This window comes from Carassius auratus, chromosome 8, assembly GCF_003368295.1.
Source record: "Carassius auratus strain Wakin chromosome 8, ASM336829v1, whole genome shotgun sequence".
Classification (NCBI taxonomy): Eukaryota; Metazoa; Chordata; class Actinopteri; order Cypriniformes; family Cyprinidae; genus Carassius; species Carassius auratus.
In genome coordinates, this window is record NC_039250.1 from 10,576,896 (window position 1) to 10,591,603 (window position 14,708).

Sequence of the window (14,708 nt, forward strand, 5' to 3'; positions counted from 1 at the left end):
ATTCTTCTTCAATTACATGTAAGGAAGAAGTCACTTCTTTGCTATTTTGCAATGAAACATGCAATGAAGGCGATTTAATGCTAGCATTAAGGGTTAATGCACTGGCATACAGTGCCAACAGTCTGATCAGACACTGAAGGCAACAATAGAGGTGACCAACTGGCTTTTAACCCAATGGAGCTTCATAGTCAAGTGGTTGACTACATTCACAGTTTTGTGCCCACCACACTACAACAATCTCACCAGGAACTGGAGTCTAGCATTCCCAAACACTGTCTGGATCCCTACACTCGAACCCTAGAAAGGTAGGATTATCCTCCAGCAAACGGTGCAGACAGAAACAGAAAGCGTGAGATCCAAACCTCATTAAAAGGCTGTCAGGATGCCGGCTCAGCCAAGCATGGCATGTACACATGCCAGCTCGCTGAGCCACTTACACCTGCCTTTCACAAAAGCCCTCTTGAGCTGGCAGCCCCACCGAGGATAATGCTGCAATCACAGACGGTGCTAATTAAAGCTCAGGTTATTTCCTTAATAAAGCAGCAAGGTCATTACCAGGACTTCAAATCAGATACATCAACACAAGTCAAGGGACTGTATAAGATTCACAGAAAATCAAGAAACATTATGAGGGAAGATTGCTGGACCACACGGAGGATAAATACAAAATGGTTGTTTCAGCCCTTTAAAAAATAAAAATAAAATCAATTAAAACCAACCAGCACAAAGACACGAGTCACTCAAAGGATGACAGAACACCATAGTGCACCTTTCTCCTTACGTATGGGTAGTTAATAAACACTACATAAACACAAAACAGCTGAATCTTTCCCGTTCTTTCCCAAACATTCTATTTTTGAATGGAAGCCACATAGTATTTACATTAGAATCCTGTTCATTTGGAAAGCAGGCTTCATTCGCCCAAGCAATGGGACGCTTCTTTTACATTCGTGTTGCAATGTTAATATGCTTCTGTAGCAAACTCTGCATTTGGCCTAATATTTGTGCGAGCATGCATTGTTGCTGGTGGTTATCGAATACTTTGCTCATGAAGCTTTGCTGCTCTTATGGCAAAGGTAAAAAGAAAGTTAATCACTGGGCTGTATTAGCAATAACGGGCCTGCTAGGTTCCGGACAGCACTGAGGAGCCTAAACTAACTGCACTTTTTGATGCGTTTGTGCGAAGAAACTGAAGAACGATCTTGTGCTTCGATTCTGAAAAGCCCAACTCCATCAGGAACTATATTATTATTTTTTAAAAGCATATGTAAATAGACAAAAATATAATTAAGGGATAACCTATTGAATTTTTTTTGGAACAAATGCTTCCAATCCTCCAGTACCAACCAACCAAATGATAATACAAAATAAATAGAATGCATTCACACAATTCGAGCTACGTACAATATATTAATATAGATCTTCTGATGCCATACACTCATTAAAACAGAAAAGCAAAAAACAAAAAAAACTCAGTCACTCGCTTATGTCAAGGCTCTTGCTACACACCACCCCCTCCCCCCTTCAAACCCATCCAATAACTATTCATGCACCCAACATTAGCATGATAAGTCAATATATAAAAGAGAAATATTTTTAAATGCACAGGCTGGGATTTGACGTGTCGGGATAATTCATCAGAAAAAAAAATATTACACAGTAAAATAATCTTACATGGGTAAATGTAGGAGTAGTCATTAAAATCGATATTCTTCAAAGTTTTGCAATATCAGAGAAATTCCCTCTCGATGGCCCACCCCACCCACCCTTTACAATCGGACTCCTGATCCCACATCTCAGGGCTCCTATAAAAAATAATATTAATATTCTAACAAAATCAATGCCAGGGTAAAAACTAAAGAGTCCACCCTCCCCCCGATGTACATGGATGCCCACATGACAACCAATCCCTCTTCTCCCTGGCTCTCTAGAAAAAAAAACACACACACATCTCTCAACAGGTCACACATTCACTCACTCTCTCACATACACACACACACACATCCCTACACCGGCCTTCTTGGAGAGACAGGGAGATGATAGTTTAGGGAGTGGCCAAGCAGGGGCTGTACCCTACAACCCCACCCACCTTATCCTACAATGAAGACATGAACCCAGTTTAGAATGGTGTTATTCAGCGCCATGGTTCCAAAACTTGCAGGTCAAACTATTTTTGCTCGTTTAGCTGTCAGTCCTCATAACTTCTGAATCTTCTCAGCTACAACGATGGGGTTCTCCTTGCGGATGCGGGCGGCAGCGGCTCCTCGGTAGTCGTAGGGACAGTCATGTTTGTCAGAATAACGATGGATAGCGCAAAACAGGTTACCACAGCGACAGTCAAAGCCTACAGGAAACAAAGGAAAGTGGAATCAGTCTTTCAGTCGGCAATGTATTTCCGAAGGGTATGAAAGTTTTAACATTGAGGTCTCTAAAGAATAGGCAGGATACCAGCAGGACCATGTGAAATGCAGCACTAACTTGCAATATGCTGTCTGACTACACAGAAACTTGACAAATTAACTCAAATTGACAGATTTATATTTTCATGAAATAAATGAGCAACTAGGTTGATCTTGGAAAATAATCATAAACTACCTTTTAAATGTTTGGCTAAAAAAAAAAACAGTGAAGTATTATAAAAACGTTTAAATGTTCATTTATATATATATATATATATATATATATATATATATATATATATATATATATATGAGAATGCTAATTATTCCTTGTATTTTCAGCATCATTACTCCAGTCTTCAATGTCACAGGATCCTTCAGAAATCATTCTAATATGCTGATTTGGTGCTCAAAAAACATTTCTTATTAATATCAATACACATGCATGTAGGGAAATCGTTGTATTTGTGAAAGAAATGGGAATAAGACCTAACAAAAAAGTAAATATATTTGAGCTAGGAGGAGATCTGTTGACTCTCTTAACTTATATGCTATATTTTGTAAAGTTTGAAAACTGCTCAAAGATAAGTGTGGCCCAGCCCTCATTCATGAAACAAAAAGCTTCTCCCTTAGTTCTTACCCGTGAGGCCAACTTTTTTCCTACATGTGAAGCATCGATTCTTCTTTTTGCTCTTGTCAGGAGTCTGATCTCCATCTGAAGAAGGCTGTGTAGCTTCCCCTACTGGCCCTGTGATTAAACAAATGGTCAGCCTTTGACAGATTATTTCTTTATAAACAAGATTAAATCTCAAATATATCAATCAAAACCACAAATTATAATTTAATAACCAAGAATTTTTATTATACTTCTACTAACAACTGGTTTAATATTAAAATAATCTGCCAATGATATCTTTGATATGTTGAACATTTTGGTATGTATGCAATGGTTTAATGAGCAAGAAGTACAATTTAAAGTAATTTAAAAACAATAATAAGATATTTAGAAAATGTATATAGAAAATTTGAATTCTATTGCATCGTGCAACTAAAATTAATGTTTTTTTTTTAACACATTATACACTGCTAATAATTATTCAACTGATATAAAAGATGAGACCATGCATGACCAGTGCTGTTATTGTATATTATAGTTTTTATTAATTTCATTTTAGTTAAAGCTTTTTTCATTTTAAGGAACAAAAGCCATTTTATAGTTTCAGCATTAGTTAAAGGGTTAGTTCACAGAGAATGAAAATTCGTCCATCTTCTACTCATCCTCGAAGCATCCTAGATGTGTGTGACTTTCTTCTTTCAGAATAATCCAGTCGGAGTTAAATAAAAAAAATGTCCTTGCTTTTCCAAGCCTTTCGATGGGGTAAGAGGGTGTTTGTTGTCAACAGTTCAGAAGACGTGAAAAACTGCGCGCATCTGTAATAAAACGTCCCTCACACGGCTCCGGGGGTGAATAAAGGCCCCCTGTAGTGAATCCATGCATTTTTGTGAGATAAATATCCAGATTTCAAACCTAATAAACACTTTTTTTCTCACTTTTGCTGACTGTGTGGAACCTGAAGACGTGCAGGCGGATGTTGTAGTTCATCAACGCTGAGTGATTGTTGACAAGCGTGGAGAGAGAGATCAAAACAAAACGCTGGTCACGAATTAGAAGCACAAAACAAGGATCTGTAAAGAAAAACGTTGGAGGATTTCAAAATAAGCCAAGAGGAGACTAATTTTCTTTGCTAAAGTAAGGAAACTTTGTTTCCCAGAAAAGTGTGTGCGACGCATACGTCTTCCATCATCCACCTGCACGTCTTCCGCATCCCACAGTCAGCAGATTTTATTTTGTTTATTACATTTTAAATCTGGATCTTTATCTGACAAAAACGCATGGATTTGCTACAGGGGGCCTTTATTCACGCCCTGGAGCCGTGTGAGGGATGTTTTATTAAAGATGCGTGTAGTGTTGTCACGGTACCAAAATTTCAGTGTTCTGTACCAATACCACTGAAAATCCACGGTTCTCGGTACCAAAGCAAAACAAAAACACGTTTATTTAAAAATGCCTTGCACTCTATTTGTGTCTGCATACATCAGCAGGCGCTTGTACAGCGGGTGAGAGAGGTTTCTCCAGAAACGGCTGTAATCAAATAAGCACTGAGCCAGTGCTCACAAACACTGCTCAGGCATTACAAGCAAGATGAAATAAAAATTACATCCATCATTTTCTGAAGACAGACAGTTTCCTTCAGAAATACAGTGATATAAAGTCACCCACACTGGGTTTCGACTTTGACACACGCAATGCTCATGTCTATTCACGAAGTCAAAGCCTTTTGGAAAATCTATTTGTGGTGGTCAGTTTTGATATTTTGCCAGGCCGCCACAAATAAATCAATGTATGGGAAACACAATGAAACTTACCTGCTTGAACTCTTTCATTTGATCTGGGTGTCTGTCTTTAAAGTGTTTTGTTAGTTTGGTGTGTTTCCTCCTTTTGAAGTCGCCATCTCTCAAAACTTTTATGAAGAGAGTGCATCTGCATATCTTTTGGATATAACATTAAGAACCGGGTTGACTGGGTACCACTGGTACTTAAAAAAAAAAAAAAAAACCTGGTACCGCAACATTTTAATTTTTTTAGTAAATGAAACTTATTTTCACTTACCCCATTGAAAGGCTTGGAAGAGCAAGGGGTAATTTTTAATATAACTCCGATTGGATTATTCTGAAAGAAGAAAGTCACATACACCTTGCATGCTTGGAGGGCGAGCAGAACATGGACGAATTTAAATTTTTGGATGAACTAACCCTTTAACTATAATAACCCCGAAAATAATTCAGTATTAATGTATTTATATTTTAACGCCATTTTAGGCTATATTCATGGCAACATTAACAATCATTTCAATGTATCATTAACAATAGTATTAAAAAAAAAAAAAAATTAAGAAGCAATCACTATACAAAAACATAGAAGTAACAACAATAGTACTGATAAAAATGATATGGAATCTTTCAATTTAATCATCAATAAAAAATTCTAAATTTCTTCCGGGAAAGACCTTTTCAAAAGGTTCTAATATATTTTCGGAGTAGAATATTTTTGTACAATGTGCATATATGAGACTCAGCAGACCTGTGCTTTTAGACGAGCCCTCCTCCTCTTCCTCCTCTACTTCCGCTCTGTCTGAATCAGTGGTTGCTGTGTCCTGTGAGATGCTCATAGCCGTCATCTGCTGGGTTACTGGACTGGGCGAACTACTGCATAAACACAATTAAACCAAATACAGGGGTTATTTGTTATAATTCCTTCCTATATCATCATAAGCAGCTTGTGCTCATTAAGAGATTACCAATGAGCTACAGACTGTTTTGCACTTATTGAAGCTGTACCAATTGAAGCATGCACGGTCTCAGATTTATAAAGGACTTCTTACTTAGATGTGCGTTCTTCAGGAGGGGTAACGGCTTCTGTAGTGGGTACAGGGGTGGACTCCACTGTTACCGCAGATGCACCTGGGGAACCTACAGGAGATGTGGCAGCTGGAAGAAATGGAGGAACCTAACAATGAACTCTGCTTAACCTCAAAACTGAGTGAACATGTTTGATTCCTAATACAATAGGTGCATGTGCCATGTAAACCATTTAGGTATCCTACCTTTCTCACCTGGGGGACTGTTTCGTCCCCCTCCTTGTTGTCTCTGCAGATGTTCCTTGTAGCAGACAGAGCACATTCCATTGGTGCGAGGATTACCATAGAAACCGCATCCCATAGTGCAAAGCATTGGCACCTGCGTCTGATTTGTCTCCTGAGCCATGCTGTTTGAGAAGGGGGGTAAGGGGGACGGGAGAGGGCGATCCTAGAATTCGGATTTAAGAATTAGTATTTCATAAGCATATTTATCATTAGGTGGCAGAACGGGACTGATAAGGAAAATAATATCTAAATATTTTTTACTGTCAATATTTACTCACCGTGATGTCATTCCTGACCCATATGAGTTTTTTTTTCTATGAAACAGAAAAATTTACTTCACATAGATCTTTTCCATAAAAATTTGTATCCACTGGAAATCAAGCTTAAAAAAAGGCCTATAAAAGCACCATAAACGTTATAAAACTTGTGTGCTACCATAGCATTGTGTGAATACACTGAATATAAGTCATAGACATTTGTGGTGCTTTTTTTGTCCTTTCTGTGGCTTGACAGCCCATGGTCACTCCGTACTGTTGCTGTATGGAAAATATTAATGTGAAGATGTGAAAACTATTTTTGTGTTCCTTGGAAGAAATAAACAGCATACAGGTTTGGAATAACATAAGGATGAATAAGCAATGACACAATTTTCATTGTTGAGCAAAACTATTTGGTTCCACTGTAAATTGTCCTTCAAAAATGAGTACTGGGCAATATTAATAAGCAATATGCAACTGCTACAGAGTTAGGGTTTGGTTTGGGGTGTAAGAAAATATTGAGTGTCTGAGTGAGAGGAAATACTAGCACTAGGGCACGAGCTTGCTGCTAGTAATGGAGGATGAAAGAATTGTCCCAGTCCCTTTTTCATTGTACAAAGCTGAAATGTTCCATCATTTGGGCTTTTATAGTTCATCATCGGAATTCAATTTAAGATATTCTGGATGAAAACCAGGAGGCTTTTTACTGTCCCATAGACTGCCAAGTAAGTTGTCAAGAAAGGTATGAAAGACTTAATGTTACGGTTGAACCACTGATGGCAGACAGACTATTCTGACGACACCTTTCTTACTTTTCTGGACTTTGACAGTGTAACTTACTGGGCAGTCTATGGGACAGTAACAAGCCTCGTTTTTTGGAACGACATGGGTGTAAGTGATTAATGACAAGATTTTAATTTTGGGGTGGAGTATCCTTTAACTAAACGATCCTGCAAGCACTTAATTTTTTTTTTTTCCTTTTACTCATACTGCACAAAAAGTGGTTCAATAACGTTGAATGTTACAGGGACTGATTAATACAAATGCAGATCCCACTGTGTTCTGGTTAAATAATTGTTTTTGTTTATTTATTGCTAAGGTTTGCATATGGTGGTTTGTTCTTTATGACAGATTTGCTAAAAATATATAGGATTGTATCGCAATAAATCGTATCACAGCCCCTGTATTGTGATAAATATCACCAGATTCTTGGCAATACACAGACCTAGTTTGGTTCATTGTTTATAATTAGGTATAATTTAAAGTTAGTACTATAAACACATATAAGGTGTAACAAGGACACTTTAAAATGAAGTGTTACAAACTAAAACACATTAAAAACTATAAATGTATAATTGCTGGCTCATAACACATGCCAGACACGGTTAACATTAAATGCATCAAATTTGATATCTTTTGTGCTCTTGACTTTGCTGAAAAGATGTAAAAAATAATATCCATTTTATGTTGTTTATTTACTCTTGACATGGCTATGAAATAAAATATTTATTTAGAAAGAGAGAAGACACAAGGTTTATCAATGAAACTGGTGAAAACTGTTTAACCCAACTTTAAACCCTTTGACTTATTTGTTGGTGACCCTGCTACAGGCTGAAAATGTGCTGCACGAAAACAAAAGTTCCTTTGTTCGCATTTTGCTTCCCAAAAAAGCAAAGAATGATCCAGGTTAACTTACTGACATCTGTACAGTATGCAGATCAAATGACGATTTACAATCCCACAACAATTGCGCTTCAATTCGAGTAAATTACAACGAGTAGGTGTTTAATTTTGAAATAGTAGTTTAACTTAACTATTTGAAAAGGCACATTACCAAGCAAACGGGGAATACATAAGGTTATTTTGGACCATGTCCAGGAAAAATCAGCTGAGAACAGCTCCGCAATTAGAAAAACATTTTGTCTTTGACCCGAGGACCGCGACAAACAACAAATTGAATTGGTGTCAGCGTCAAAGCGACATCGAAAGCAAACATTTTCCTTCGAAAGTAGTCAATATTACTCACAGCTGACCGCGTTAAAATCGCTGACCATGTGAAAAGAAATTTTGTTTGTGATACTGAATTAGCCAGGCTAACGCGCTAGCTCTGCTAACGGCTAGCTGACGTGATGGCACGCACACAAAACGGACAGCTAGAACCTCGAGACCGTACCACGACCACTTGCGGTGGCTTAAAACCCCCGTTTGCTCGAATATTTACCCGTATTTCCGTGTGACTTAGGGAAAATCGACGACCTTGATCCACAGAAATCTGACAAGAGTTCCTGCTATGCGCGTGCGGCCTGCTTCTCTAAACGTCATCCGAAACAACGGGTGTGACGTCACCATTTCTTTTTTGGCCATCATCGAAACCTCGTCACACTTTCCTCAGTCCAGCCCACAGGTATTTATATAACATGCAGTTTATTTGTTTGAAAAAAGAGAAAAAAAACATTTGGGTGAAAATGCAGTTATATTAGGGAAGGCAAAATGGTCATGTGCAATTTTTTGGAATGCGTGTGCTTTCATTTTCAAGTTCAGTGTCAAAGCTTCCTATTTCAGCTCCATTCTCTGTGAATTATTCATTTAGCTGCATCCACATGTTGCTGTAGCCTAATATTATATTCACAGTTTATAAAGTTTTATTTTTTGCCTGTTCCACTTCTGATAGAGTTGAAAATTCTTGTTTCACTTTGTTTGTTTGTTTTACAGCGGGAATATCTTTTATCACTACATAAATCAGAAAATTTTGTCAGGAGCAAGAAAAAAAAAATACCTTTGATGTTTTAAGGAATAAAATGTTACATAAATCACAGTGAATGATACATAAACAAATCTTCACAATATAGATAGGAATAAAACTACGTTTTGGTGAAGTCTAGATTTCCGGGTCAGTGTGTGAGAAATAACTCATTTTGATAAAACTTGCTTTTGAATTTATGTAGCATAATTTATATGTACAGCTGTAAATAGATCAAATGTAAAATAATAATAATAATAATAATAATAATAATCTATTAAATGTGTATTTTAACCATTTTCTTTCCAGTAGTCTTAAATAAGACATGTTATGTAGGCGAAAAAAATGACCAGTTTATGAAAAAAAACTACGTGTCTTGCCTTACACCCAAGAGCATAGCAGAGCAGAGATACTCACTATAAAGATGAATTGGCTTCTGTGACATTGCATACATATTCTTTAATATGCTGAAATTGTTCATTATAAAACATGACCTCTCTTTAGAATCCTTAATTTGTGACCAGGAAGCAAACACAAATGGTAACAAAAGAAATACCTTCTTAGAAAGTTTTTTTTTTTTCATTGATCCATTTATTGTGCATTTTAGAAAAATCTGCATATCTATTTTGCAAGAGTTATAAAAAGAAAATCACGAACTACAAAACCAGTGAAGTATGCATGGTTTGCTTTTATTCAGAAAGTACATGTATTCAGTGTTTAAATAGGCTAATTAAGAAACTTTTAAATGCTACACAGCAAAAACTTTCCTACTCTACCTGGTAGTGCTTTTAGTGCTTGGTTTAGAATACTGACATTAATGAAATGATAATTTGACATTTTATGTTCATTATACTGTAATATAAACAATTTAATGTGAGTCTAAAGACTCCAGTTAACACTAGTTATTTGTTTAAATGGAAATAGATACAAGATACAACAATTTTGACCATGTATTACATTTTCTGCATCAAAACATCAGATTTAAATTGTACTGCATTTTCAATCACCTTTCTCTGTTTTCTGAGGTGCAAAAGGCCCAACCAGCCAATTGAGAGGAGTGTTATTGAGAAGGTACTCCACCACTCCATCCAGTGATTGTCGTACCTGTTAAATGAAAATATACATTACACATTTAAATTCTACATACAGTTCTAGAATAGAATAAAATAGATCTCAACAACTGCTATGTACAAAACTGCATACACCCAGATTGATTATACCTGAGCAATCTGCTGCCGTGTCTGCTCTAAGAGCATGGGTGTGAGTGTTTTGGTACTGCTCAGCGATGCCTGGAGTTCTCCAGCTGTATGTCGAGCATTCAGAAGCTGTTCCTGCACTGTGCCTGGGAGACCCTGTACACTGGACACAACCCCTGAACAAGCCACCTTCAACTGATCGCTCAAACCCCGTACCATCGTCAGGGCTCTCGACTCCATCTCCTATGAGGAGGCATCCACACATACACATTGAGAATGTGTCTGATAGACAGTCTGAAGTAAGACATATGAATATTCATAGATGTATATTGTATTGCATTCCAAGTAGAATACAAACTGTACCTCTTCATTGTCTTTCTCTGTCTCAGCTGTTACATTCTCCGGCAGTTCTTTGGGCTGCCCTTCCTTCCATTCTTTCCATCTTTGCAGTAACTGCTCCGGAGCACCTCCTAGCTGCTGGTTGGCACTGGCCAAGGTAACCCGGGCACTTTCCAGCAGGTCCATAGTGCTGGTCATTTGAGTCACAGCTGCATGCGTAGTGTCTCTGGCTTTGCGGGCCCTAATGAGAGACTGTTCAAGCGCCCTCTCCCGAACTTTGGCTGACAGTTTACCCAGGCGGACAAAATAGCTGGGTCTAGTAGTTACTATGAATCCTTCCTCCTCACCTGGTCTTGGTTCAGCCAGCGCAGCTGTAGGCAGAAACAACACTGGTGGTGTCAATATCTTACATTCATACATATCAAAAGTTTGAGGTCATTCAAATATTTTTATGTTTTTCAGAAGTTTCTTATGCTCACCAAGACTACATTAATTTGACCAAGAATACAGAGATAATATTACAATTTAAAAACCCATTTTTGTATTTGAATATCTTTTCAGATGTAATTTATTTCTGTGAATGCAAAGCAGCAGCCAATATTCCAGTCTACAGTGTCGCATGATCCTTCAGGAATCATTCTAATATGCTGATTTGATGCTCAAAAAACATTTCTTAATATCATCACATTATCAATTTTGAAAACATTTAGACTGCTAAATATTTTTGTGGAAACCATTATACAAGTTCAAAAGAACAGCATTTATTTGAAATAGATTTTTCTTTCAATGTATATACATTTACTGTCACCTTTGAACAATTTAATCCATGCTTTCTACATTAAAATATATTTGTAAAAATGACTGAATCCAAACTTTTGAACAATATTGTATATACATATAATAAAATACATAAATATAAATATACATGAAATAAAGTGTTTTATTGTATGAAACAATTTGAGATTCAGGTCAGTGTGTTTTTAATTTTATTTCTGGGTAACAAAGCAATAGTGGGACTTGAAAGTGAAATGTTTTCTGCACTGCACTGCATTCCCTATTGCCAGAACTGAAACAAAAAAGTCTTTCCAACAGGAATGTGCTCTTCACCATTTCATTGTGCTAATGTGTATTCAATCCCAAGGCTGATTTCAGAAACATTTTGGGATTGTTTTAGGTAATTTTACATTTAACTAGAATAATTAATCTATTTTTTTTTATTATGTTACCGGGTCTAAAGTGCATCTACACTCACCAAGCTCCTTTTCACTGATTGGAAGGTTCTGATCCACCCAGTCTTCAGATTGGGTAAGGGCCTTATCTACACCATTACTGACCATCTGGCCTACACGGGACCCCATGACAGTGTTTATGCCACCGGCCACAGCCATACGTGTCTTTTCCACACCACCCAGCACAGCCCCCACCACAGCATCCTTTGCTCCTGTTACTGACTGGTACACCATGCCCACTGTGTCGGATACCAGCTGCAATGGAAATACAATGCTGATTCATATAGCATTTAAGGTGCTTCAAGTTTTATGCAGAACAAGTCAGTCTAGACTTTACCTTGTCTGCTGGTTGATGTAAAAAGGGAAGGTTTTCTTCTACCTTCTCCAGCCCTTTAATGGCATATTCATTTACCACTGCAACTACACAAGAGAAAAAAAAACACAAAAACAACTTGTTATTCGAAAACCAGTAGGAACAACTTCACAAATTATAGACACCACACTACATCTAAGACTAAGATCCTTACTCTGTGGTTCCAGTCGGTCTAGTATGGGTTTGGAACCTGTTGAAGCCGCAGTGCCCAGTGTGCGCACCCCGCTCTCTGCCACCTCCATTACTCCTTTCAGGAGTGGCACACTATCTTTAGTAGAGCTGTAGGCATTATACACCGCACCACAAGCTGAACTCACCAGCGGCAGGTTGCTCACTCGGGACACCACACTCTGAAACACAAATGTTAAAGTTTGTTGCTGTTTATTCTCAGTTACAATGTAGAATGAACTTAATTTATGAAAAAGAGCAGAATGAATTCCTGAAGTGTTCATAAAACCATTTTTCTACAGATTGGTGCACTAAATTGAATGTCACTTTATGCAAGAATCATTTCCTTATGACCTAAACATTCAGTGTTTCATAGTGACTTCTGTTATGAAACTGTCTGTAGGTCTTCATAGTGACTTCTGTTGTGAACCGTAAGTCATAAAGCATGCGACCAACCTGTTGTTCCTGAGTAGCCTGTGATGCCTCTGTGTCCTTCTCTGCTGTCTTCATGTTATCTGCCATTCTGTGGAAGATGTTGCGGTATTAATCAGAAAAACTGAGATCCATCTCATAAACACAAACACAGGAGATAGTACACCAAATATTGAACTCCGTTATCATTTACTCACACTCATGTTTTCCCAAACCTGTATGAATTTCTTCCTTATGGTGGTAATGAAACCATTGACTTCCATTCTTTTTTCAGCAATCTTCAAAATATCTTATTTTGTGCTCAGAAGAAGAAAGAAACTCATACAGGTTTGAAACAGCGTGAAGGTAAGCAAATGACGGCAGATATTTGTATAATATAATATAGGTAATATAATAAATTCGTATTGTGAAATAACTAATGATATAATTAATAACTTATATGGTGTCATACTATGTATGCTTTATTTATAATTACGAAAAACGTCTATCTTTGAGCCTAGGAAGAAAACTTTAACAAATTATGTGAGTAATATAATCTAGTATATATATCATTGCTCTTTTTGTTGTTTTTGATTGCTTCCACTGTCCTCATTTGTAAGTCGCTTTAGATAAAAGTGTCTGCTAAATGAATAAATGTAAATAATTTTCAACTTCCGCTCTCAAATGAATCATCTCTTCGCTACACTTCAAAGAAGTGGGCGTTAGTAGGATAGTATAGTCGTCATTCTTGTTATTTCTCGTAATGACAAATCAAGAGCGTTGAACGGAGGAAAGAAAGGGCAGTAAACTTTCACCCACTTCCTGAGGAATTTTATTGTTGCGCCATTCCGTGTGGAATCTGACAGATAGACGAGACCGAAACGGTAGACAACTTACTTTAATAGTAGACCATCATTTTACAGTGGACTCATTTCTCATACTGTAGTTTACAAAACTGAAAGCTTTTTGTTTCTGAGGCGGGTTTTTTAGTGCGCTTGAAAAAAAAAACTTAGGAATAAAAAACGCAATCGTAAACTCGCGCCCTTTGAGAATAATATGTCTATTGACATCACATTAATTAACCTAGGAAAAGTGATTATTATTTTCCATCCCGCACACTATAGCCTTTTTCCCATTCTTTCAGACAGCTGTCACATGGACTGACCTGTTATTGATCCGTTGTCCTTCGCTGACCCACGTTCAGTAGAAGTGTGTAATGCTGTCTGTGTCAACTTGATGCAATAAAAGAGCAACGTTAGGCGGAGTTCTTTAAAACAGACCAATCAGCCTTTCTGAAACCTCTTATTATGAAACTACCCTCAGTTATTGGTAACAACTTTTAAATGTTTGTCTTTTTTTAAGTTTATTTCATTATTTCCTTAGAGCCTTAGAAAGTTTATCATCTTAATTATTACATTATTGCTGATAAAGAAGTATAGTTTTCTTTTCTTTTTTATTAAATACCTTTGTTACTGTAAAATCCCTCTTGTATACAATAGTCTTAAAAGAGAACACAATATAATCTAGTATACTATAACATCATATTATCCTGTTAATGAGCCATGTATTCTCACAATATTTTGGACCTTTATACCAGATTTATCAGGGGGCTGATAAAGATTCTGGAAGTTTACCGGTGATCATTATCATGAACCTTTTGAGTTCATCTGAGGTGTGACCAAACATCTACATCTTAAGTGGCACAGAATGAGTTTTTGAGGCTCTGACAGGCCACTTGGTCCACAATCCAGGCCTGTCCCTCCATGTCAGTGGTGTTTACAACTCTGACGACAACCAAACAAGATAAGATTGGAAACCAGTGGATTAAAAAAAAAAAAACCTGCCTCTACACTCCTGCTAATCATGAGATAATGTTGATGATGAGTAATGTG

The 14,708-nt window shown here is 37.2% G+C and overlaps 2 protein-coding genes across 2 annotated transcripts; both read right to left on the reverse strand.

Annotated features, from left to right (window-relative positions):
• Positions 1-2,115: 2,115 nt before the first annotated feature.
• On the reverse strand, positions 2,116-8,709 carry LOC113107998 (AN1-type zinc finger protein 5-like). The gene is made up of 6 exons (XM_026270845.1): positions 8,582-8,709; positions 6,065-6,266; positions 5,843-5,948; positions 5,542-5,666; positions 3,040-3,147; positions 2,116-2,344 (listed from the first exon to the last, which is right to left on the reverse strand). Exons 2-6 carry the CDS (start codon positions 6,222-6,224, stop codon positions 2,196-2,198), a joined length of 648 nt encoding a protein of 215 aa, XP_026126630.1. The 5' UTR covers positions 6,225-6,266; positions 8,582-8,709; the 3' UTR covers positions 2,116-2,195.
• A 1,059-nt stretch (positions 8,710-9,768) lies between these two features.
• Positions 9,769-14,121, reverse strand: LOC113107977 (perilipin-2-like). Its single transcript, XM_026270818.1, has 8 exons — positions 13,982-14,121; positions 12,862-12,928; positions 12,392-12,587; positions 12,202-12,284; positions 11,888-12,119; positions 10,660-11,006; positions 10,321-10,539; positions 9,769-10,204 (listed from the first exon to the last, which is right to left on the reverse strand). Exons 2-8 carry the CDS (start codon positions 12,925-12,927, stop codon positions 10,100-10,102), a joined length of 1,248 nt encoding a protein of 415 aa, XP_026126603.1. The 5' UTR covers position 12,928; positions 13,982-14,121; the 3' UTR covers positions 9,769-10,099.
• Positions 14,122-14,708: the final 587 nt, after the last annotated feature.

Coding starts and splice junctions, on each gene's coding strand:
- LOC113107998 (XM_026270845.1), bottom strand. CDS start 6,224: ATGGCTCAGGAGACAAATCAGACGCAGGTGCCAATGCTTTGCACTATG. Junction 5,667..5,842: donor CCTGAAGAACGCACATCTAA/GTAAGAAGTCCT, acceptor GTGTTTATGCAG/TAGTTCGCCCAGTCCAGTAA. Junction 3,148..5,541: donor GGGCTCGTCTAAAAGCACAG/GTCTGCTGAGTC, acceptor GTTTAATCACAG/GGCCAGTAGGGGAAGCTACA.
- LOC113107977 (XM_026270818.1), bottom strand. CDS start 12,927: ATGGCAGATAACATGAAGACAGCAGAGAAGGACACAGAGGCATCACAG. Junction 12,285..12,391: donor AGACCGACTGGAACCACAGA/GTAAGGATCTTA, acceptor TCTCTTGTGTAG/TTGCAGTGGTAAATGAATAT. Junction 10,205..10,320: donor CACGGCAGCAGATTGCTCAG/GTATAATCAATC, acceptor TTCATTTAACAG/GTACGACAATCACTGGATGG.